Raw genomic sequence first — 22853 nt, 5'->3', positions numbered from 1 at the left:
TTGCCAGGCACTTCAGTTAGTTGGGACCCTCCCTCCCAGCAGCTGACACAGTGCAACAAACAGGAACAAATTAGGCATTCAGGGGGGAGTACCACAGTATGCATTCCATCCCAGAGTGAGAATCTGGACTATTGCACCCACATTCCATACTAAAGATATCAGTGCTTTTCACATAGCTGTGACTGATATCTAAATATACTTTTCAAAACATTTCTGGCATTTTTCTTCTTTCCAAAGACACCTACAGTGGGCGTTACTTTCAAATGGCCACTTCAGTCTATGACATAGAAATGACTGCTGATAACCACACCAGGTGCATAGACATAGATATCAAGCTGCAGTTTCGCTGTCCAACCACAGAACTAACAAAGCCAAGTTCCTGCCAAAGAGCCTGGTCAATAATTTATGAGAGTGAAGAATGGGCAGGAGGGTGATGATCTCCGAAAAGGAACAATGATGGTAATCCAATCTCCCTGTCCTCTCATGAGCTTTTGATCCTGCTCCCCACAGCCCAGCACAGGGACCCACACAGCTTCCTCTCAGCAGGAACAGTACTGGCTCACTAATTAATGGTCAGATCTGCAGGGCGAGTAATTCTCACAATAGAGCTGAGACGAGAGTATACCTCAAGGCCACACACACACACACACACACACACACACACACACACACACACACACACACACACACACACACACACACACACACACACACACACACACACACACACACACACACACACACACACACACACACACACACACACACACACACACACACGGCAATGATATACTGTATACTATAAGACACGATACACACATCAATCTAAAAGGTGAAGTCAAGGTCAGATGCTCATGAAAAAGGCTATCATATTGAAATGAAGTTGCCAGGGTGAGACATTATATCAGGTTTACCTTAATGGAGTTGTTCGAGCAGAACGCCTCAGGGCTAATTGATAAGGGTCCTGTTCTTTGCTCTATGGGACTATGGACTATTTTTATATAAAAAAAAAAAACAGGGTGCGAAATTCTTTAATTTTATTTTATTTTTTCCACTGTACAGAATGACACTGCATTTCATTACAAGGTCAATCTTCATTAACCCAGTTAGCAGCAGAAAATTACATCAGCACGTCGGGTCCAGATGTGACAGTTAATGCCTCTTCAGAGAGCACAAGCACTCAGAGGGCACAGGAATGCTCATTTCACGTCCCTGTTGGCAACAGGCTTTTAGATATCAGGTCTAGCTCCGGAGGGCGCACACTCAGTTCAGTGTGAATAGTGCCCGCAAACACACACACACACAGACACACACAGGCATACATGCGCACGCACACGCACACACACACAGATATAGGACTGGCATAACAGTGGGGGCTTTTGTGTGCTCCCCTCTGTAATCTGAACTGTCATTTCTGTGTCAACACAGCGCCGTGGTTAGCTTCATGGATACATAAACTTCCCAGAGAGGGTGGCCTATGTGTCTGTTCTAACATTGCACATAGTGTTATTTTTACATTAAACAACAATGGAATACCAAATCTTATTCAATATTAGGACACTGGAATCCATAAAAAAAACATTTACATTAAGAAAAAGCCAAAAAAACAAAGCTGTTATTTAGAAATGTATTATAAATAAGGCGTCATAGAAATGGTAGTGCATTAAGAAGCTGGGAGATTGTACCAGACACAGTGTGCACAATCACTGACTGATCCATGAATCTGGGCAATATTCCCACCACACCCCCATAGGGGTGGGCTGGAGTTGTGTTTGTCTCAACTGGGTGACTAGACTAGCTGGCTTCCAGTCTCTCTCACACACACACACACACACACACACACACACACACACACACACACACACACACACACACACACACACACACACACACACACACACACACACACACACACACACACACACACACACACACACACACACACACACACACACACACACACACACACACACACACACACACACACACACACACACACACACACACACACACACACACACACACACACACACACACACACACACCTAACCCTCAGGCTCCCCCCCTTCTGTGCTGTGGCCTCTATCCTACCAAGAGGCAAAGAATTTACTGCCATTTCAATTTAAGCTACTTTTATGTACATCCCCAAAGGCCTCAGACACCATGTTTTTATTTTGTGACTTGCTCCAGAAATGACAATGAATGCCTTGGTGCCAATGAGAAAAGCTAAAATCAATTGTTCCTGTTTCACCACTCATACGTTTTGGCCCCATACCATCTAAATTTCCAGCATTTCATTTCAAAACCTAAAAGGGTAGTGTAACTGCATAAGCATCTTTACAGAATGTTCCTCATCAAATGCCATAATAGGAATGCTTGAAGAAGGCAGAAACTTGGTCAGATACAAAGGAAATTCACAACTCCTAAATCTAATCTAAAAGTTATCTGAATAACCAGGTCAGTCTGGGAAGGAGACAGATAATTTCTTTAACTCATTTCATTCCATCTTTCAGGTTGAATGACGGTTTTCCTCATGACAAGAGGCCAATAACAAAGAACCTTTATAAATGTAAAACCGGATGGAGGAGGGAGGTTAAATGGAGGAGGAGGGATCAATCACATGATGGTCAGTCACCAACAAGCAATTTATGTTAAATGGGAGTGACTGATGCCATGCCTTAGGGAGCATAAGGACATCATTAAAAAACCCTTCTTATTTCCCATTGCGATGGTGAGGTAGATGGGGACATATTCTGGCAGATCACAGGCTGCAGTGAAAAATAAAAGCGAGCGACTAGTGTCAGTGTTGCGCTTGCTTCTGGCAAAACGACACAAGTACAATATTTTCCCACTCTTTCTTCTTGTTTCCGCAACACAGGACCTCATGTCTGTAACAGCAAGGAGGAAACAACCATGGAGAAATGTGAGGTGGACCCTCTGGCACTGGTAGAGAGTAAGTCTTGTTTAAAATGTAGGATTACAACCTTAAACCCTTTACACAACACAAGCCACATACATCGGTTAACCATGAGTCTCCAACTGATCTTGTGGGTAGACATCAGGTTGGGTAACAAAGTAACCAGCTGAAATGACGCTGTCAGTCCCATACTAATGACCGTGCCTGCCCACCTTCACTGCATCACAATGCACTGTGTGTTTTACAGCCACGCCGGTTATCATTCAATAATGCATCACGTTCTTAACGGCTGTAGAAATACAGGGAGATTTACAACATCAATAACCCGCCGCGACCGGTTGTACAATTACTTAGTATTCAATCAGCATTATAATCATTGCTGAGTAGAGCCGAGGCCATTAATAACAGAGACATCATCCCGTCCACGGGCTGGCCAGCCCTACTGCCACAGGGCTTTTCTGCTTTATTAATAGCACAGTGACTGCTATATCAATATCATTATTTCACAGGGAGGGAGATCACCGCAAAAAAAAAAAGACAAAAGGAGAGAAAAAAAAATCATTATGAATGAATTTATATTCTCTGTCACATAACCTGACTTACATAAGCAGCAGTATATTTAGAAGTTCATCTGGGCTGTAGCTATTCCTGCCAATGTGGGAGACAAGAAAGGGAGGGAGAGAGAGTGAGGGAAGCAGAGGCAGAGAAGGAGGAGAGAGCGAGTGAATGGAGAAAGGGAGGATGGGAGGGAGGGGGAGACAGGCAGGGAGGAAGACAGAGGGGTTCTGGGTCTCACATCCAAATGGGTGAGCCAAATTAATTACAGCATATGTAAAACTACTTCCTTTCTTTTATGCGGTTTAGGCTTTCCTTTTATTTTCCTCAAACATCTACTGTCAAGGGATCAGACTATAGTTTCTTCAGGTCTCACAATTAATGTTATTGATGTCTGCATTTCAATATCTACATGCGATGGAGCCCATTTGAAGTAGATGAGAGAAAAGAAAAAAAGACTGATAGCAATGCCGCACTGAACAATTAATTATCAATACATTAGATCACAGGTGTGAGAGGAAGGTTAGGGAACTGAGAAATCAAGCCTGCAGCTCCAGAAGCTTCTGGGTGCTGAAATCATCAAAACAGGAAAATAGGTCCTGCACGTGAGGGCTGGAGGGGTATAGGACTCCTCTGCTCTACCAACGTCCAACTGACCTTTTCTCAGGGCACATCCACATACTGTATGCATGAATGACTTAAGTGCCCACTGATGCTTCCATCAGGAAATGCATTGCAGGAGTAGCTCTGAAATACCTCTTATTATTAAAGGAACCAGGTGCCTCACTGCTGCACAAGCACGATGTCATGTGTGCGCCTACATAACCCTGCTTCTACTTTAGAAGCAGCATTTTAGGACATAGACCAAAGACACAGCAATCATTCCATCCGTTCTCTAAAGAGAACACTTCACACAACCCATCATCACTTGTTCATTCTACAGGAGCACTGATCAGTTTGGGCCCGTTTTTTTTTTTAGCTGAATTACACAGCTACGCCCCTTGTTTCCCGCCCCAGCTCTCTGCCACACTGCGTGGAGAATCTTTTCTCTGAGAGCAGCAAGACCCCAACCTCACTAGAATGCTACTACTGTAGATGAATTTCCCTCTTCTTCACACATAATGCTCATGGAGGTCATAAAATTGACACCACTACTAAATTCCATGGACAATCATAGACCGCTGCACAGGCCATCGCTAACTCTCCAGTTTAATACAGCACAGAATAAAGACACTAAGGAAATACATGCCTTAAAGAATCACACAGTTTAAAAAGGATGCCAGTTACCTTGGTGATGAGGATTCGGTAGCGTTCTAGCAGGTCATGGTCACTATGGCAGTCGGAGAGCAGCTGCCACACCTCAGCTCTGAGGGCCTCTGGGACACCGGGCCGCACCAGTGCAGACAGACCCTTAGGCCGCACAGACAGGTTGCTATGCCTACGAGGCCATAGGTACAGGTTACAACCATCTCAAAACAGAGCTAAATAATGTAATGATTCACAAGCGTTCTCTAATCCAGCCCACACACTTTTCACAGTTTGACTGATCGAAGATGTTTTGATTATTATACATAATTTTATGTAGGCCTAGTTATTGTTTTCTGCTGAATTTGTGTAATTATACTCATGTTTTAAGTGTGAAAATACAGTTCAGCTAGAGTGAGGATCTACTGTAGCTACCTGTAAGGCGGTCGGTTTACTATCTGATATCAAGCCACTGATACAGTATAAGCCACTGGAAAGACACTGGCTCAGCTATCTGTCTTTTCACAGATTTTTCTCTTACTGAAGTCCTCTGACCCATAATCATGTTTTGTTGTTCTATTTTCTGCATATAAGGTAAGGAAATAAACAGTCCTTCTGCACTATAAATATATGAACACAGCACTGAACTGTTTTGGCTTGGATCTTTTGGGGGCTACATAAATTGATGCCTCCACTTCAATCCCCATCTCCCGAGGGCATCCTTCATAGTATCTATTCATAGTACTCCTTAGACACTACTGTAGAGGGGTTTAGAAAATGCCTTATTTGGATGTCTTTCAGAAATGATATAGATAACATTTTTAGCAGAATTATTACTGTATGTAGATTACGTTATTATCAGAAAGAATTGCTAACTATCTATTTGTCATCTGGAGCTGCTTTGATTTCAGTGATTTCAGTTTACATGAGCTGCAAGCTGTTTCAATTACTTTCAATATAATTTGGATTGATGTTCTTAAGCACTACTTTGCCCCAGAAGAAACAAATGGAGTTCTCAAGGCCATCAAAACAAGCAAATGAGAGTTGGCAGAACAAGACCAAAGGTTACATAAAAATCAAGGATTGCCCATAAAACTAATCAAGGATTGTCCATTGATTATCAATGAACACAGCTGATGTTTTCTTACCATATGTCTGCGTGGCTGGCTCAGAGGTTGAAACCATCATTAGCATTTAAGCACTCTCACTCTGAATAATTAATAGTTTTCATTTTTTTACCCCCTTTGATGATATGCGCAACATTACAAAAAATGACGGTGCATATTAAGCATTGCCACAGCAGCAACAGTCAGCGGATATTTTAGAATTCGGCGGTGTTAGCAGGGGAAACTGTGCTGGTCGTGTGCAAGGTTGAGAGGCAGAAGCTGCCAGATCACTCACCATCTGTTTAAAATACTGCCCCAAGACTCTAGAATCTTCTCCGGGCAATCTTTGGACACGTCACCAGTCCCACTGGAAATCTCACTGTCACTATCTGTAAAGAGAAAGAGAGCAGTGTCAGATGTCTACCTAAGATGTCTAAAGCAAGAATAACCCACAAACACAAAGCTTCAAGATGCTTGAAAGATAACATACACAAACAAATGAAACTGCCGCAGCTTCTTTTATTTAGTAACATGATGAAAATGTACAACATTGATTAAAGCCACTGAAAAAGAAAACTAATGGATGCTCAAGCCAGTTTTAGATTTCCCAAATGCCACTCAAAGTTGCTTATCGTTAAAGGTACCCTATGCAAGATTTTTACCTTAATATAAGTTTTACGAAGGCAATTTGATGATAAACAAACTTGTAATAGGCATATCGTTCACCTAGAATAGCTATACAGTATTCTGTATTCAGTCGCTACCGAGAAAACCAGCCAGCCGAAAAAACAGTTAATCCTTCACCTCCACAAAGCAGTTTCATTGTGTACAGGGGGGACAAGTTACGAGAAGTTTGCTATTTACAACAGCAGAGTAAAATCGAAATATATCGCGACTCTAGAGGGAGCTCTACAGTAGCCAAAAATACCTAAACCTGCATAGTGTACCTTTAATGTGGCACAACCCAGCTGAACCACCTTGCTAGAGGCATAAGATGGGACAATACTGGAATGGAAAACCAAACCAAGTGATTCATCTTTCACATAATTTCTATATTATACTTAATGAAGGTTATGAAGAGGATTGTTATTTACGAGTCGTATTTCCTGGTCTGTAATCCCCATAAACACAGATGAGCGCTGCCATTCGGGTGATTTTCACCAGACAGGGTGAAAAATGAAATGGAATAATGGGACGCAGCCATCTTCATTGGGTAAAAGGAATTCATGACAGTACTTCATCAGGTCAGTAGGATCCTACACATTTCATTCAAGATACAAATATTTTGATACACATCAAAATTACACAATAAACATGCCAAAGGGCATGTTAGATGTGTTAGTCTATGTTTGTAGGGCATTCCTTATCATTACCTTTTTCATTTCACTATTTCTGTTTCTTTGAATGACTTCATCACCATCATTTCATACATCACTTCAAAACAATGTCTTTTTTCTTTCTTTTCTTACACTCTATACAATCCACCTATCTAGTTCCTATACCCAACTTTCACCAGCTCTGCGGTTTCTTTACTTGACGAGCATGTAGAAGATGTTGTTCAGGTAAAATAGCTTGTGGTTCTGGGTTGGTAGGAAAAGGTATTTTCTAGAGGCTCTCATATTACCTGCAACACTCTGCCACTTACCGGGCACTATCTGGTAAAGGCCCCTTTGGTTCACATCTCTTCAACCCTCCCTCATCCTCCCCATGTTGGAGTTTAACTGTGCTCTACACCAGCGTTTCTCAAACTATGGACCGCGGACCGGTGCGACTGCTGGTCCACGGAGCGAAATTATGCCCGGTGCTTTGTCTGATAACTTGCAATTGATAAAGGAACCGCAGACCGACAGAAAAAGAAAACAAACATTTTCGTAATCAGGAGGAAATAATACTTGCTAATTTGGAGTCATCAAACATAGAGGCATACAATTACAGTAAGTGGTAGTGGTATGATCGCTCATTCAACGCATTCAGGTGCACGTCTCCACGAGAGAACGTTGGTACCAAAGCTCCACTTTAATCTGTTGGAAGGCTACGAGGTAACAACATTTAATAGAATGACATGTTCCATGGGGTTGGAAAAGTTGGATCTAACAGTTGTAAGTTGGTCACAATGTGGAATGCTACTGCAAGAAAAAGAAAAAATTGGTTTACATTTCATGCTGTCCTTTCAAAAGGGTAATGAAATTAGAATATGGAAATATGGAAAATCGCTTAAAAACTTTAGAGCTGAATATTGGGAATTGCTCAAGGGATATCACTGGGCACCTTGCCTATTTTTATTGAGTAACCCCTAGGCAACAAGAAACAGCAAAAAAAAAAAACTTTAACCGACAAAACCTGGTTCACCAAGATTCTGGCCTTTGGCTGCCGGACTAGTAATGTTTCCTGAATCCTTACATTCAGACATTCAAATGAAATTTTTGTGTTTGTGGGCCCTATGACCCTAAAGTCTGCCATGATCGGACCGCAGGTCAAAGAAGTCGAGAAAGACTGCCCTACACATCACTGTCTCTCTCACCAATTCCCCCTTTCTTTTTCTTCCCTCTTACTCCACAGTGATCCAACGCACTGGATTGACAAGATAACACAGATGGTGTGGCGGAGCTGGCCATCTGGCAGAGAGAGGTCAGGTGTCAGGATGGAGGGGATCTCACATCTCATCCCAGTCAGCTGGCAGGCCTGCTATGCCAATGAGGGTTGGGTCCAAAACAACACATTCAAAATATCAAAATCAACTCTCAACTTTGTTGTGAAATTGGGAAAAACTCCATCTTGCCTGTACTGAGATTGTTTATTAATCTAGAGGCCTGCACTCCCATGGGGCAACAGGACCCACAAGACCCAGTGGAACATAGTGCAGCAAAGGGAACATTTGTTTTTTTAAGAAAGGGCAGGTTTATCTATAATCAAATATATAACATGAAATAAGTTACTACAAAATGTTCTAAAATCACAGACTGTTACTTTTGATTGCATGCCAGCAACATGTTTACACACAGCAGTGCAAGTCTGGTAGGCCTGGCAGACGGAGCGGGACAAAATGTGGAAGATACAAGAGGGAGTGGGATGGGATTCTGACCCCGCATTCAACCCATCTTATTGGTATAATGAATTTCTGAAGAAAAGCTGGAAGCCACAGTGGAAAGAAACAGTCTGCAACCTCCAGCTTAAGTGGCAGATCTATGTAAAAACCAGGGTAAATCAAGCAAAAAAGGATATTTACAGTATCGTAGTTAAATCAATTCCAAATAGGCTACCCTCCAGATAAAGTTCAGCTTTAGGACCCTTTCATAGGAAGGTGGAAAGGAAGGTGTGGACTTCCTACACATTAAAGGTGGGCTGGTTCTGACAAGATTTTTCTTGGTTTCCTTTTCATTTCACAAAACCCTGTATTTTTAACCGGGGCTGTAATTTTTCCTTTCCACACACAAGAAAACAAACAGACATAAAATCATGAAATAAATCAAACAAAAATCCAATGGATTATCTTCTCTTGTTATTGATGCCTTGCTGTTCCATAAGGCTTTAATCAAGCCAAATACAACATGTTCACAAATCCATATGGCTCTTCTCACTAGATATTTACATTAAAAACAACCTCCAGCAAATGCTTCCCACACAGCAACCGCTTGAAAAGTCTGTATTGTGAGAAGGACAGAAAGATGAGCCTTGGGTCAAACATGAAGTAAAGAAGTGCATGAACAGCTAAGGGAGTTGAAGATAGACCTTGAAGCAGGCTTTCAACTTTACAGACTGCTTTTCTGAGTGTGGTGTGGGTGAATAACTTCTCTTAGAAAAACTTCAGTGAGGAAGACTTCAATGCCATCCTCTGAATCTCTCTATACTGCAGTAAAGAGATTTTGAAAGAAATAGAATTTGGGTGAAAATCAACAAGGGAAAATGTTCCAGTTTTGTCAGTTTGGACACTGACATTCGTGCAATGCTGCCTGAAGAATTCCCAAATTACATGATGGCATCACTGTGGGTGGGAGTGGAAATGTTCTGAATACAATGTGCAAGGCCAAACAAAGAACGATTTTAGTAACAATACAGCTTCACTGCCTAGGCCCCAAAATATAATTGCCTAAATATAATTGTTCTCACATCTCCAGCAGTAAACGTCGCCATGACAACTATCTCAAACGACATTTGGGAGTGTGAAGTTGCACATTTAGAATGTGGACAGGATTGTTTCGAATAACAAGTCAGTATTTGCTACACTGTACACTTGTATACAAGGTCATTAATAATTCACTGATCAAGAGAACAAGTATTTCAAAATAGAAAACGTCACACTCATAATGTGAAATAAAAAACAGGGACTGGGAAAACAGGGACGTGCTACGATACAGTAGTTCAAATGTTTGTTTTCTCCCCAAGTTCAAACGAATGAGTGAATAAAAGTGACACCCCTAGAGGCAACACATACTGTACTGTAATTCTTTTTTTCTCTCTCTCATCGAGATGACAATAAACCGGTGTTTTGTGGTATGATGTTCCTGCAGCATCAACACAAAATTATATATCCTGTATCAGAGGCAAAGGCATCTGTCTATCAAAAAGGTAAGCTGCTTCAGAAATATAAATACTGCAGTTCACATTTGGACAATGCCATACATATCCACTGTGATGGACGTTTGGACAATGCTATACATATCCACTGTGATGATGGCAGTTTGGCATTCCTCTGGCTGCATTTGCTGTTGATTTGCCCTCATGCAGACACAGCTCAGTCCGCATATGTGGTGCTCTGTTGCTGTATAACCTTGTTCCTTTGTTGATACCGAACATTTAGCCTGTCATTTCAAGGGAACATTTCCCACATGCTCCATGGCACTACTGATGTAAGCACAGTGGCATTTCATAACAAGTATATTATTTAAGCCTGTGTACATTCATCGTGACATCACTGAAAATGAGGACTACCCTTAATGAATTTGCTAGAATAAATAAAGGTTGAATGAATAAATGAATATACAGTTGCCATGTACGCATAATATTATTAGTTACATAATAATAATATTATTGTTATTACTAGTAACTCAACCAAAGTCTTGGTGACATCCTCCTTTTTCTGCCCCTGTGGGCACCACCGAATACTCGAGAACGTAGATGACAAACCTTCCTCTGGCTCTTCCTCCTCTGTGGGGGACTGCAGGCGCCCTCGCCCCCCGTTGGTCCTCTCTGAGTGTCGCTGCAGGCTCACCACCTCCAGCATGGCATCGCCCACACTGCTCCGCTCTCCACCCTGCTAACAAAACACAAAATATTCATCTTCACACACAGTTTCACATATCCGTAGCGGCATTCACATCGATTTTGAAAAATACTGGTAATTCATAATGTGGTATCGTAACACCTCCAATTATCACCCATTTCTTTCGAAAATTCTAAAACAACGATGATTTTTAATACTTCAAAATAAGCCATAGGAGTGTAGATTTGAACAAAATCTGGTTTGGTTCTTACCGGGGCTTTTACTGCCTGAAATATCCGATTTTGTTTACCACGCTCAGAGGTTAGTGCTGGCCTGGTGGGTTGTCTACTTCCACCCTTTCACACGGCACATGAATGGTTAGCCCGAGAATTCTCGTCGCAATTTAAAATTCCACTGGAGCTCCAAGCGGATTTGTACACGCAGCCTTACAACACTGTTTACAGCTCTTCGAGTCACGGTAAAATGTAATTTTTGGTACATAGCTCATTTAGATACACCAATGGTGTGGGTGCTTGCGTTTCTTTAGTAATCCGCCGTCTTGGTTTGTATAGAAATGAATATTAAGTGACACACACGCAAGAGGACGGAAACACGGGACTGGTGGTAATAGAGGCCGTTCCGTAGTAACGTAGTAACGTAGTATCACTACAGATTTGATTTGTATTTTCTAAACCTCATTGGCAGACATAAGGGCAAATATTTTAAGTTACAGTAATTCAATTATATTCCAAGCAAGAGCTACATACCTATTGTATGTGGACTTTACCAATTCTGTCAAAAGATTCTATTTAATATTTCACACTAAAAGAAAACCATATTCAGCTGAATGGTATCCCCCAATATGGCTGACCATAACTAAGAAAGGGACACGCGGCTTCCAGGGTTCCATTATGCTCAACACTGTCAGTCATGAGACAACAAAGACTGGCCTTCAAAACAGACATTATGCAAAAATCTGCTGGGAGAGCCGCATACCTCTGGAGGGGCTCATCCATCATCTCATACACAGCACAAAAAAGAACATTTGGATTAGCGTAATTTCCAATCCAATGCCCCCAATGTTTTTCCCCCCAAAAAATGTGTGATCTAGCTAATGGAGGGGTTCACACTTTTTACAATTTTACAGCTCTGTGGTGTGCACATACTAAAAACACGGACTTAATTAACCCAAAAAACCTAACACCATTTTTTAGTTCATCCTTTCACGTTCCCCTCAGGGAAGGGGCCAAGTGACACATACACAAGGTTGTCAAGTGACTACAAGCTTATCAGACCTTTCTCTTCATTTCAAGCTCACCATCAAAGTGGTGAATGCACTTTGCCCACACGGTTGTGCCTAGAGCATATATAGGTAGGTTTCAAGGGAAATCATACACTCGCCTATGCTACTTTAAAATACCTTAGAACTGTGTTCATTATTGCTGCCACAGTAAGAGTACAATAAAGTTTATTTACTTATTTGACAACTTTGATAACAGTGAGGGATGGCATACATGTTTGCCATTTGATTTTGGGGTGCGTGGGAACATGCACACATTAATTCCGACAGAGGATAGATTCTTCAGTGACCATACAGTATTATACTTAGTGCATCAGTTTCCATCTCCTACGCCTCCAAAGATAGTCTAACCTTTGTCACCATCTTGGGGCCATGGCACCAAATATAATTACAAAGGGAAAAAAAACCCATATATAACAATGATAGGAGAAGAGCGAGGGAGATGGGAGGGACAGAGTGAGTGTGATAAGGACGGACAGAGAGAAGGAGGGAGAGAAGAGCGAGAGGATTCAAACAAGATTTAGACATTAATGAAGAAGGGAGGGAGCTGGGTTGAGATGGAGGGAGGAAGAGTGGGGCAAACTAACAGGGAGAGAGTGGGAGGGACACTCGGAGACTATTACAGCAGCAGGCTTTTGCCTGCAGAGTGCAGTAATGGGGTTCAATACAATCAGCCACTGATTTCTTGATGCCCAGGCCTTTGGAAGTCATACAAGTAGTTTTTTTGAATGACGGGCTGAATGGATTGGATGGCTGACAGAGTGTGCTGCTGCAGCTTCGAAGGACATAAAGCGCAAAAGCAAGAAGCTTCCCATCTCAATTTAATCACTAAAGTGAAAAAGCCAATACTGTGTCCTCGACCACTCTAAAAGAGCAAATAATTATTCTCAAAACCCATACTCAATGAGGAACCATGTCAATAAAAAGATGAAGAAAGAAAATCAATAATAACAATAAAACAGTAAGGTTGGATTGGGCTGTGCATTTGCGAACACCATAATATTATCTTTTAATTAGCTTTAAACTACTGTGCCGGCACTCGTCTTTGCAGTGATGAGATAACTACAGAGGCACTAAGGCAGCCATTCAGACTGCAGCACTAATTACTTCAGTGTGATAATCAGAGCCTGTCTCTTATTAGTCCCTGCCAACACAAAGCCCACGTTTAACGCTCCACTGATTCTGGATAGGGTGTGGGTGTGGGCATGCGCACGCGTAAGTGTGTGTCTATGTGTCTGTGTGTGAGCAATGTACATATCGAGAGAGGGAGGGCTATACATGCTCAACAACTCCAGTAGGGTCACACACAATTTAGGAATTTGCTTTTAGAACTACAAATTCCGGAAGTTTCATTTCTTTTTTTTAGTTTTACAGTAAAAGGTTACATGTTCTAATCTACATGTTTGGGTTATTTTGCCTTAATCATACAGTGGTACATGCTGCAAATCCAGATGACAACTGACCAGTTCGAGTTTGTGTTTGAAATCTCAAGAGACTCCTTAAGTTGCTAGACAATGACGTGCTGCTCTGTAGCGCTTAATGCCATACCTGTTTGAGCTTCAGATAGAAGGTCTCTGAGAAGGTCTTGCGGCTGAAATACCAAAACCTCTCGTTGGATGGATAGACACGCACCAGTGCCTCCATCATGAAGCGGACAGGCTCTACAACCTCAGTCACCACTAGATCCACAGCCACAGTCATGAAGACTTGCTTATCTGGAGAGGAGAGAGAAAGCTTAGGTTAGAATGCCAAGCATCGACACTGGCAGGTGCTGAGCATCTCACTGGTTTCTACATCTAAATAGCACTGCATTACTACCGTATGTCACAGTTTTGAACTCCTGAGAAGTGTGACGTACTGGTGTACGCACCACCATACCACAATGAATGTACCGTATGGTGGTGCATATGACCAACACAAATGTTTGACACCTTTTAGCCTACCCGACTTCAAACATGCCCACTTTGGAAAGAAAAACATATACTCCTTATCGGTCATGGTGAAATTTAAATATAGCATATCAAGATGAGTGAAACGGCAACAGTAGTCATAATTGCACAAAGCACGAAAACTGGTCAAATTTAACTTACAGCATTTTTTGTAAAGCTTGAGTAAAATTATCAAAAGACCAGTTTAACGATCTGGTAGCGGAGTATAATTTTAAACAAAGAGTGAGAACAAACAAATATCAACATAAAACTGAAATATTTCAGGCTAGGTCCTGTTTCTGAAAAATGCAAGAGGACAGTTACCCCATCGAAATTGCAAGGAGTTGTCGAGGAGACCAAAAACAACCAAACTAGAGCAATATCTCAGGAAGAAAGGATTGTTTTTATTCCCTTTCCCAGGCAAGAATTGTGCTGAATTACTCAGAGGATAAGGCGTGATGGAAAGGAGCAGGGAGAGGCATAATCACCAAACTGTGAAACAGAGGAACAATAACCTATTTCACACAGAGGAGTTTTATTATTTCAATTAACGGAGAACAAGGCAAAGCAAACACCAAGCTTCACAATAACAGAGCCCAAAATAGATTCCCATCAGGATGGTCAGGCATACATAATAAACGCTAGTTTTTTGGTGAGATGGGGTAAGTGCAAGCAGCATCTACTCAAGCCCTCAATGCCACAGTGTTCACTGGGAACTCTAGATGAATGACAGGAAGCAAAGAAAGACCAAAAACAATTTATTTAACTTGGGCTTTGGATTTCATTTTCTATGGATTCAACTAAAGGTTACTAAGCAAAGCTTGGTGTGTACTGTACTGTGCCATGCAAGGTCTGGCCACCAATGACTGTGTTTACATCCATTTTACTTTGGTATCCCAGATATGAGGCTTATACCCATTTTTATTATATTCAGTATATGGTGTTTACATGAACACAGAGAAACAAGATTATTATCATAGATATAGAAACTATTTCTACATCAATGATTAATATCCCTCTATATATGACAAGTAGTAATATCCCAGTAACTGATTCCAGTGTTCTATATATTATCTTTGGTTCAAATCTGAAATCTATCAAGCACGTAGAATCCTTGTCAGCAACGGTCAGAAACCGGGATAATGCTACACCGTTTCTTTTGGAGGACTCTAGGTAGCATAGCCGGATTTCTCAAAATCGGGATAAGGTCTTAAAAGCCTATTTTGGTCAAGTTCAATCAATGTTAACCAATAGGAGGTCATCCCCACATGATGTCATTGATCTGAACCTATCTACAATCACCATCTCATGAATTTTGTTGACTTGACTCTTGACTCGAAACACAAAAGGAAAATTCAGCCTTTTAAGGCGGCAAATATTTCTAATACCGATGAGTGTTGTGCCAGTTTCCGTCTTAGGGTTGGGCCGATGGACAATGTCATCATCCATCGTGATGGTTGACCAACATCACAATGGAAAACAAAATAGGTTAAAACGTAAACACGTTTCCCTGGAATTGAAATTGAGCTTTGAACTGATGCAGGGTAGCTTACTTAACTACAGTAGCTTTACGCTCCAATACCAGTTACCAGAGTTACCACTGTTCATTTAGCACCACAAATGACTGGGTCAAGCTGCATTCTCGGCCAGCAGCGAAGGAACAACAGCCGAACTTACCACACCCTGGCGCACTCAAGTGGACATTTATCTATTCCCCAGGCTTGCGTCCATCAGTAATACTCTGGCGCCTGCGAGTCGCCTAGCTCTGGGGTGTGATCTTGGTGTACACCAATATATTATCACAGCCGCGCTGTGCTCACTAGAGCTGCTTATTGTCAGCTTGTTCATGACCACCAGCCATGGTACACAGCACCCCGTGGTGTGTTCTTGGTGAATGCTGGTCCACTGCTGCAATGAGGGCTGTGGTATACGTGTCCCCATTGGTTAACGCCAAGAGAAGGTAAGGTTTTGACTTTAACCCTTCTAACATCATTGACTCCTTGGACCTGACCAATTGGGTGACTTCAGAATGTCTAAAAAAGGACTAGTTTATTGCAGAGCAGCCTGACATTGGCTAAAGTCTGTGAAAAAAATCCCTGAGACGATTAATTGGAGAAGTTATAGCCATAACCTTATGATATTCTGTCCATATAAACACAGTCAATGTGTCACAATATAGCAAGGCATGAAGCAGAAGAAGGATAATAACCAGTTGTAGACTTTATAAGGATGCAGCACCAATGTCCAAATCCATGAATCATTTCCACAAATTCCTCTCTCATTAGCTCAGTGAGAGCATTGCAAACCTCGACTCTCAGTGCTTCCCTTAGCTTTACCTTAACTTAACAGCTTCAGAGTCATTGGAATGGTTATATGACTTTTTTCGGGTTGAATGGTGGACGTCTCGCTTCCCCCTAGCGTCTGTGAGCGGAAAAAAACACCCTTGCAACTTTGGGCCGGCAGGCCGACGGCCTCAGTGTCAGGAAGTAACGAGTGTAACGAATTGCTTTACTGCATTTACACACATATACGCCAGGCACCGGCGAGAACAATGTAGCGATTGAGTTTCTCAATCATTCGTCAAAGCCAGTGAAAAGAAGCAAAAAAGCAGGTAAACCGTTGTCGGAGGAACAGGGAAGAGGAAAACGTCAGACTGACCGATTGAGGAGTGTCGTAAATCATATACTCTGAGGCTATAAGGGGAGCTCTGCAGAGAAACCTGCGAGCAAACAGTGAAGAAATGGCCAAAACTGCATAGTTTCTCTTTAAATCATCCCGCCACTCTGCCCCTCAACCCCATATTCTACATCAAACTCCAGTCAAGCTATGTTTACCTGCCTGCCTGCCAGCTTTTCTCATGTGCTGGACACAATATCCACAGCTGATCAAACTTTCAAGTTTATGCCCAGACCTGGAACAACCCATCCCACTACAAGCTCTTCTTCTGACAACGGACTGAGTTAAGCACCTGAGGTCTCATTCTTGTTTTCTTAGAAAAAGCCTTATTTACCCTCTCATGAGAAGTTCTGGCTGCCAGTCTTGTTAGTGATTTTAACAATTCAGAGTCTAAGGCCTGTCAGATACTTTTGAGGTAGTCTGAGAACCATATATTTAACCTATCTAAAATCATTGATGCAAAAGTGCCACTCATGGTTATATTCTGGACATCCTCAGCAATAATAATATGAGAGTAAAAGGAATGTAATACAAATATTTTTTATTTAAGATGAATAAATGTGTTCAACTATTTTTTTCAGTTGAACAGAAATCTGATACCACTGATATTCACATAAACATGACCGCTAGGCAGTACCAACTCTGCTCCTTTAATGGAAATCAGTCATACTACGCTGCATCAGCTTGTTTGACAGGTCTTAGACACAGTTGGTGCTTTGCCCAGCTAGTTAGGTAACCTGCCAAGCAACATATTTCTGGGGTGCCTGCTTGGAGTATTTTTTTTCTAGGCTTCAGCCTTAGCATGCTTGGGCAGTTGGTTGACACACATATGTCACAAGTGTTGAATATATCTGCATATGTTTAATATGTGAATATCACTTTCACACTGGGAGGTACCAACAGCTGTCAAAACAAAAGGAGCCTGTGGAGAGCTAGTGTTCGAACAGTCTAATACATGTGATGCTTCATGTTAACAAGGATGAAACAGTGTCAGGAATACTCAAATTGGCTCATCTAAACCGCATCTCAAACACACATGGGTGGACCAGATGGATCTTGTCACAAGACTCTTCATGAAGTGAAACAAGTAAAACAGTGGTCGGAGCAGTGGCGGCTCACCCTTCGGTGTGTCTTCATTCAGCACCTGGAAAGCAGGGCTGGTGGGGTCCCAGGTGCCAGTGATCACGTAGGCTTTCCCATCTGCACTCTTCCCCATGGACTCCTGCGATCACATACATCATCATCATCATCATCCTCATCAACAAATACTCTCATCTTAGCATGATAAATGTCAACAGCATGATCAGCATAACACCAGCGATCTGTCACGGTCATTTCCCAAACAAACCCTTATAGCATAAACAGATAGACAACCCCACACTGAAGACAGCCACCACAGTAGGAGTCAAGCATGCTAAAACTGACGAAGGCACCAGACACTCCCAGCTGACAGTCTGCTATTAAGGCTCTGCACAGGCAGCTCATTAGCTACTTCCGCCCAAACCCATAAATTCTTGGAAAACAATTAAGGCTTGTGTAAGTTGCTAATTGTCCCTCCTCTGAATTTCAAACACTGGGCTCTGGAGGCACACTAGAGTGGGGGGCTGAAGCAGGGAGAATGTGTCGCTAAGGTCCAGGTATCTCCATGGCTACGGCACAATTGAAAAAGAAAAGAAAAAAAGTCAGTATTGTTGAGGGCTTTCTCTGAGTCAAACAGACGGGAAGACTGCCAGAAAGAAAAGAGAGGGGGCGGGAGAGACACTGAGTATCACAGCAACCGCTCAATGAGTCTCACCATGTCCAGGAGATGCATATCATTGTTGCGAACCTTCTGGCCTGGGCTTAGCAGCATGCCAAAACACCTGCACACACACACACACCACACACAGAAACAAACACATTCATGGCAATAGAAACAAGATTATCAGTTAAGAACAGCTGTATATTGTATTCAAATAACTCCAGAAAAATGTCTTTGTAGTAACAGGTGTGATTCCAATTCACTGGTTGAACAACTACATTTTTCTCTCAATTTTTTGCACAGTATACATCTAATGCATATATTCAGCATTCTAACACAATTAATAAGAGTATCAATATATATATATATTTTGTTCTATCCATATCAGTGAATTAATATCTAGGTGATAGCCTGAGCCATTTCCATTTCACGCTATGAAGAATATGCCACCATGTGGTCACTAATGGCAAAACAATTTACATTAGCAAATTTCTCCAATGGCTTTCGAACCCAATGGGGCAATGTCGACAAATTACAGACTATGTGAAATATTGGTGACTATGTAAACCCAATGGTATGCTAAAAATATTCACTAATAGCTGATTTCTCTGATTCAGAGAAACTACATACTCTGATTAAGGAGAGCAGGTTACACTGCAAAAATCATACCATTGTTCAGATGAGCCAAATGGAAAAACACTTGCCTAAGCAGATCAGATGGAAACTGAGGAGCCAACCTGGTACCTACAGTCTGTTAATGGTCTAAATAGTCAATCAAGAGGATAATAAGGTAACTAGCAAAAAGACTTCACTAGTCAATGCTCAGATGTCCTAGCTGTCTATAAAGTCTTACAAGACTCACCTCTCAATCACCAGCTCCTTGTTGTTCATCTGCTGAACATTGACCATCACCTTTTTCTGGACGCCCTGTCTCAGCTTGAAGAAGTACTTATCTCTGTCCTTTGGCACTGGACTGGACACAAAAGGGAAGGCAAGGATATTCATGTACAAACTGTAGGCAATTCCAAGTGCTTTGCTAATGAGCATGTAGAACACTAAAAGGTAGATTGCATTCGATTGTCAACAAAACAGAACAGTTGGGTTTTAAGCGTAGTAAAAAAAAATTATGAAGGGGATCACACCTTATTACTGACGTCTTGTCAGAAGTGATATATAAGTGAAATAGCTACTTTTATTTACAAACTCCTCAAAATCCACTCAGACTACAAACAGGTAGGAGCTTTCCTTCACATAACCATTATTACAAGATGTAAGGTGTGTGTACTAGAAGCCCAGAAAAAAAACATAAACATGGACTTTGAGCATGTGAACAATTTTGCGGATTAAATATCAGCTGAAAAATGTAAAGTGAATTCCATATTCAAGGTTTTAACACCATGGGCAAAAGAGTGCCCTTCAGCATGTTTGGTTTGTTCCTTCAGACAAATTTGCATTCTAAATGTCATCCATGTTGTTCTATGCAGCGACACCATTCCTGCAGCTGTGGGTCAGTGAGCGGGTCGCGAGCTAACCTGAAATTGCCTTTGCCGTCATCCTCTCGCACCTCCATGGAGACGGTGAAGGTGTAAACATCGCCATCCGGTGACATGGGCAATGCAGAGTCCCTGACATCTGGTGCCGGCTTTGAAGAACGCTTAAATGCTGTAGAGAAGCTGTATAATATACGGCTAACCTGCAAAATGGAGGGGTAGGAAGAACAGAGCACAGGGAGGGAAAGAAAAGATAGCGGAGAGGCATTTGAAAATTTGGAGTAAAAGAAGAGAAAGTGAAAGATCCATAAGAATCAGAGAGACATAGAGCTACAATGAATGGCAATCTAGCAGAATGGAAGCTGTAAAAACGTCACGTGTGGAACTTCTTCCAAAAACATAAACAAAAGCTCTGCAAACTGTGAATGGCTCTCTTTCTCTGAGTGTTTGTGGGCATGCATGCAGGGAAGGGATGCCTTGTTCTCTTACAATGTCTTTTGCAGCGCACCACAACCTCTTAGCATTTACACAATGATAATTGTAGTTAATACAGGGACGCTGTCAACGGCTTTTAAACTTGCATAGAATACCATCATGCTGTTTATATATGGTGCATTTAACAGCCTGGGAATTTGGTTGGGCATGAGTAACAAAAACGTACGGCCTCTTTGATGTGACAGGAGAACACATGAATCTGGAAGTCCTCAGAGCTACGGTAGCTCTCGGTGAACGAGAAGCAGTCACCCTCCAAGGTACCGTCTTTCCCCCGAGCACAGAACAGCACCTTGTAGATGGGGAAGGAGGCGATTTCTGTGCCTGATGCCTGGTCCACGATCCTAAAGTATCACAGGAAGATCAAACTTCTTTGAGACACAATGACTTTTTTAGCTGATGGTCCAGACTGCCTATCATGTTTCTCAACAACAGATGGCAAAAATGTGTTATCATACCACATAAGTTTACTTATAAGCTGTTCCTTTATTGGGAGAAATTAAGGTTTCCACATTCACCTGTCAGAATTATTAGCAAATGTTCTAAATGTAATACCAGTAATGGCAGAATGTAGCCTACACATGCATGTTTACACTTTGTGTAGTGTACTTGTCCAGCTGACCTTACACATCCTTCAGAAATGTTGGGCACATGGAGAACGACAGGGATAGGGATGGCACTCTCAGCACGCAGGGTTGCCATGGCTTTCTGGGCTTCAGATTCACTGCGTGGTGCTTTCACCCAAGTGCAACCCAGGTAGGACAACTTGCTGAACTGGACACTGTCCTCCTCAGGAGCAGAGCTGTCTGTTGAACCTACACTGCCATCTAGTGGCCAATGATGGAACAGAATGTTAGCATAAAAGAGGGCATGATAAAAAAACACAAGCAATAAAGGGACAGTTTTTTACACAAATGTAAAGGTCATCTTAAAATATTAAAGCCCTGGTATGTATCTAATACATAACTACTGTTAAATCATTTGCTTTCTTGTCTTTCAAAATGTTGAACTGTAATTAATTTGCAGTTATTATTCATTTCCTGTCCCACTTGTACACAAAAATAAACTTGTATATCTTATAATTCAACATCTCATTACATGTTTTCTGTTTCATGATGTGAAAAACTGAAATAGAAATGAAAGCTTGCATGACCCAACATAGGAAGGTCACGCGGAAAGAGGAAGCGTAATCTTTTAGTGACCGTTTTAACAAGAGGAAGAAAAGCACCTTTTGATGCTCGAATGAAAGGTGCGACCACAGACCAAACTCTTGTCGGTTAAAGTTTCACTTCTGTGCCTTATGGTTGAAATGGACAATCAACAAGAAATGGTTTTGACTTTCGGTCCATTTTAAGAGAGCAATATCTCGGCACCGCTTATACTGTATGTATCAAGACCATATTTGGTCACTCAGACACACAGGCAAATGGCCAACTGCCAAATGTTATGAATCCTGAGTATGGTTTTGCAAATTGAAAGAGCTTTAGAAAAAAATATGTAGAGCTATCCATATTCAGAATGACCTATATCCACAAAAAACCACTAGCATAACAGAACAAGCTTCATAACATTGTTAGGGTGAAACCCTACCGTTGGTGATTATATGGCTTAACCAGATATAATCACTCGTTATTAATCAATCTAAACTTTGGGAAACAACGAAATTAAATATGATCAGCTCTTATGTCAAGGTTAACATTACTTTTCAAATATTTCTCTCATACTTCTGTTTTTCACATGAAATTTCTTGGCAAACATCAAATGTATCTCCATTACGAAATGTGTTGCTAAATTTGACACAACTACTGTACAGCCAGTGTAATGGCAAATATCACAAACTGGCAGAAGAAAAAGAAGATAGCACACCTTTACTCTACTATCAAATGATTAAATTCTTAATACCAGTAGGGCAGGGCTCCAGGGTCAGACTGGGTGGCCGTTTCTCTGAGCCAGAGGCCACTGGAGGTGCAGGGTCTCCCGTGGCATCATCCTCCTGTGCGCACTCTCTCCGTTCATCTCGTGAGACGTCATCCTCCAATACCTCCTCCATCGCTTTCTGCAGCTGCTCACTACCATTCCACGACATCTGATAGGAGCAAACAGAGGTCTCAGGCGTGCATGTGCCAGTGTGAGTCTGTGTGCCTGTTTGTGTTTGTGTGTGTGTGTGTGTGTGTGTGTGTGTGTGTGTGTGTTCTGACAGCAA

At 41.7% G+C, this 22853-nt stretch overlaps 1 protein-coding gene across 3 annotated transcripts in view; it reads right to left on the bottom strand.

The window, feature by feature from the left end:
• The window catches only part of rabgap1l (RAB GTPase activating protein 1-like), a 106911-nt gene that overhangs the window by 72719 nt on the left and 11339 nt on the right, over positions 1-22853 (bottom strand). For 2 of the 3 annotated variants that reach the window (XM_076277809.1, XM_076277811.1), the window contains exons 3-13: positions 22553-22736; positions 21273-21477; positions 20820-20994; positions 20201-20361; positions 19531-19641; positions 18723-18789; positions 18047-18149; positions 13872-14038; positions 10948-11077; positions 6119-6212; positions 4760-4910 (exon numbers count right to left, since the gene is read on the bottom strand). In XM_076277809.1, the coding sequence (XP_076133924.1) occupies positions 4760-4910; positions 6119-6212; positions 10948-11077; positions 13872-14038; positions 18047-18149; positions 18723-18789; positions 19531-19641; positions 20201-20361; positions 20820-20994; positions 21273-21477; positions 22553-22736 (1548 nt within the window). The remainder of the gene's footprint in view (positions 1-4759; positions 4911-6118; positions 6213-10947; positions 11078-13871; positions 14039-18046; positions 18150-18722; positions 18790-19530; positions 19642-20200; positions 20362-20819; positions 20995-21272; positions 21478-22552; positions 22737-22853) is intronic. The other variant, XM_076277810.1, reaches the window with a different exon arrangement.

The sequence above is a fragment of the Alosa pseudoharengus genome, unplaced genomic scaffold (assembly GCF_046254945.1).
Source record: "Alosa pseudoharengus isolate Yale_2024_CS ecotype anadromous, Long Island Sound unplaced genomic scaffold, YU_APseudo_1.1 YU_APseudo_1.1_scf_11, whole genome shotgun sequence".
Classification (NCBI taxonomy): domain Eukaryota; kingdom Metazoa; phylum Chordata; class Actinopteri; order Clupeiformes; family Clupeidae; genus Alosa; species Alosa pseudoharengus.
This window is presented reverse-complemented; position numbering and strand designations above follow the sequence as displayed.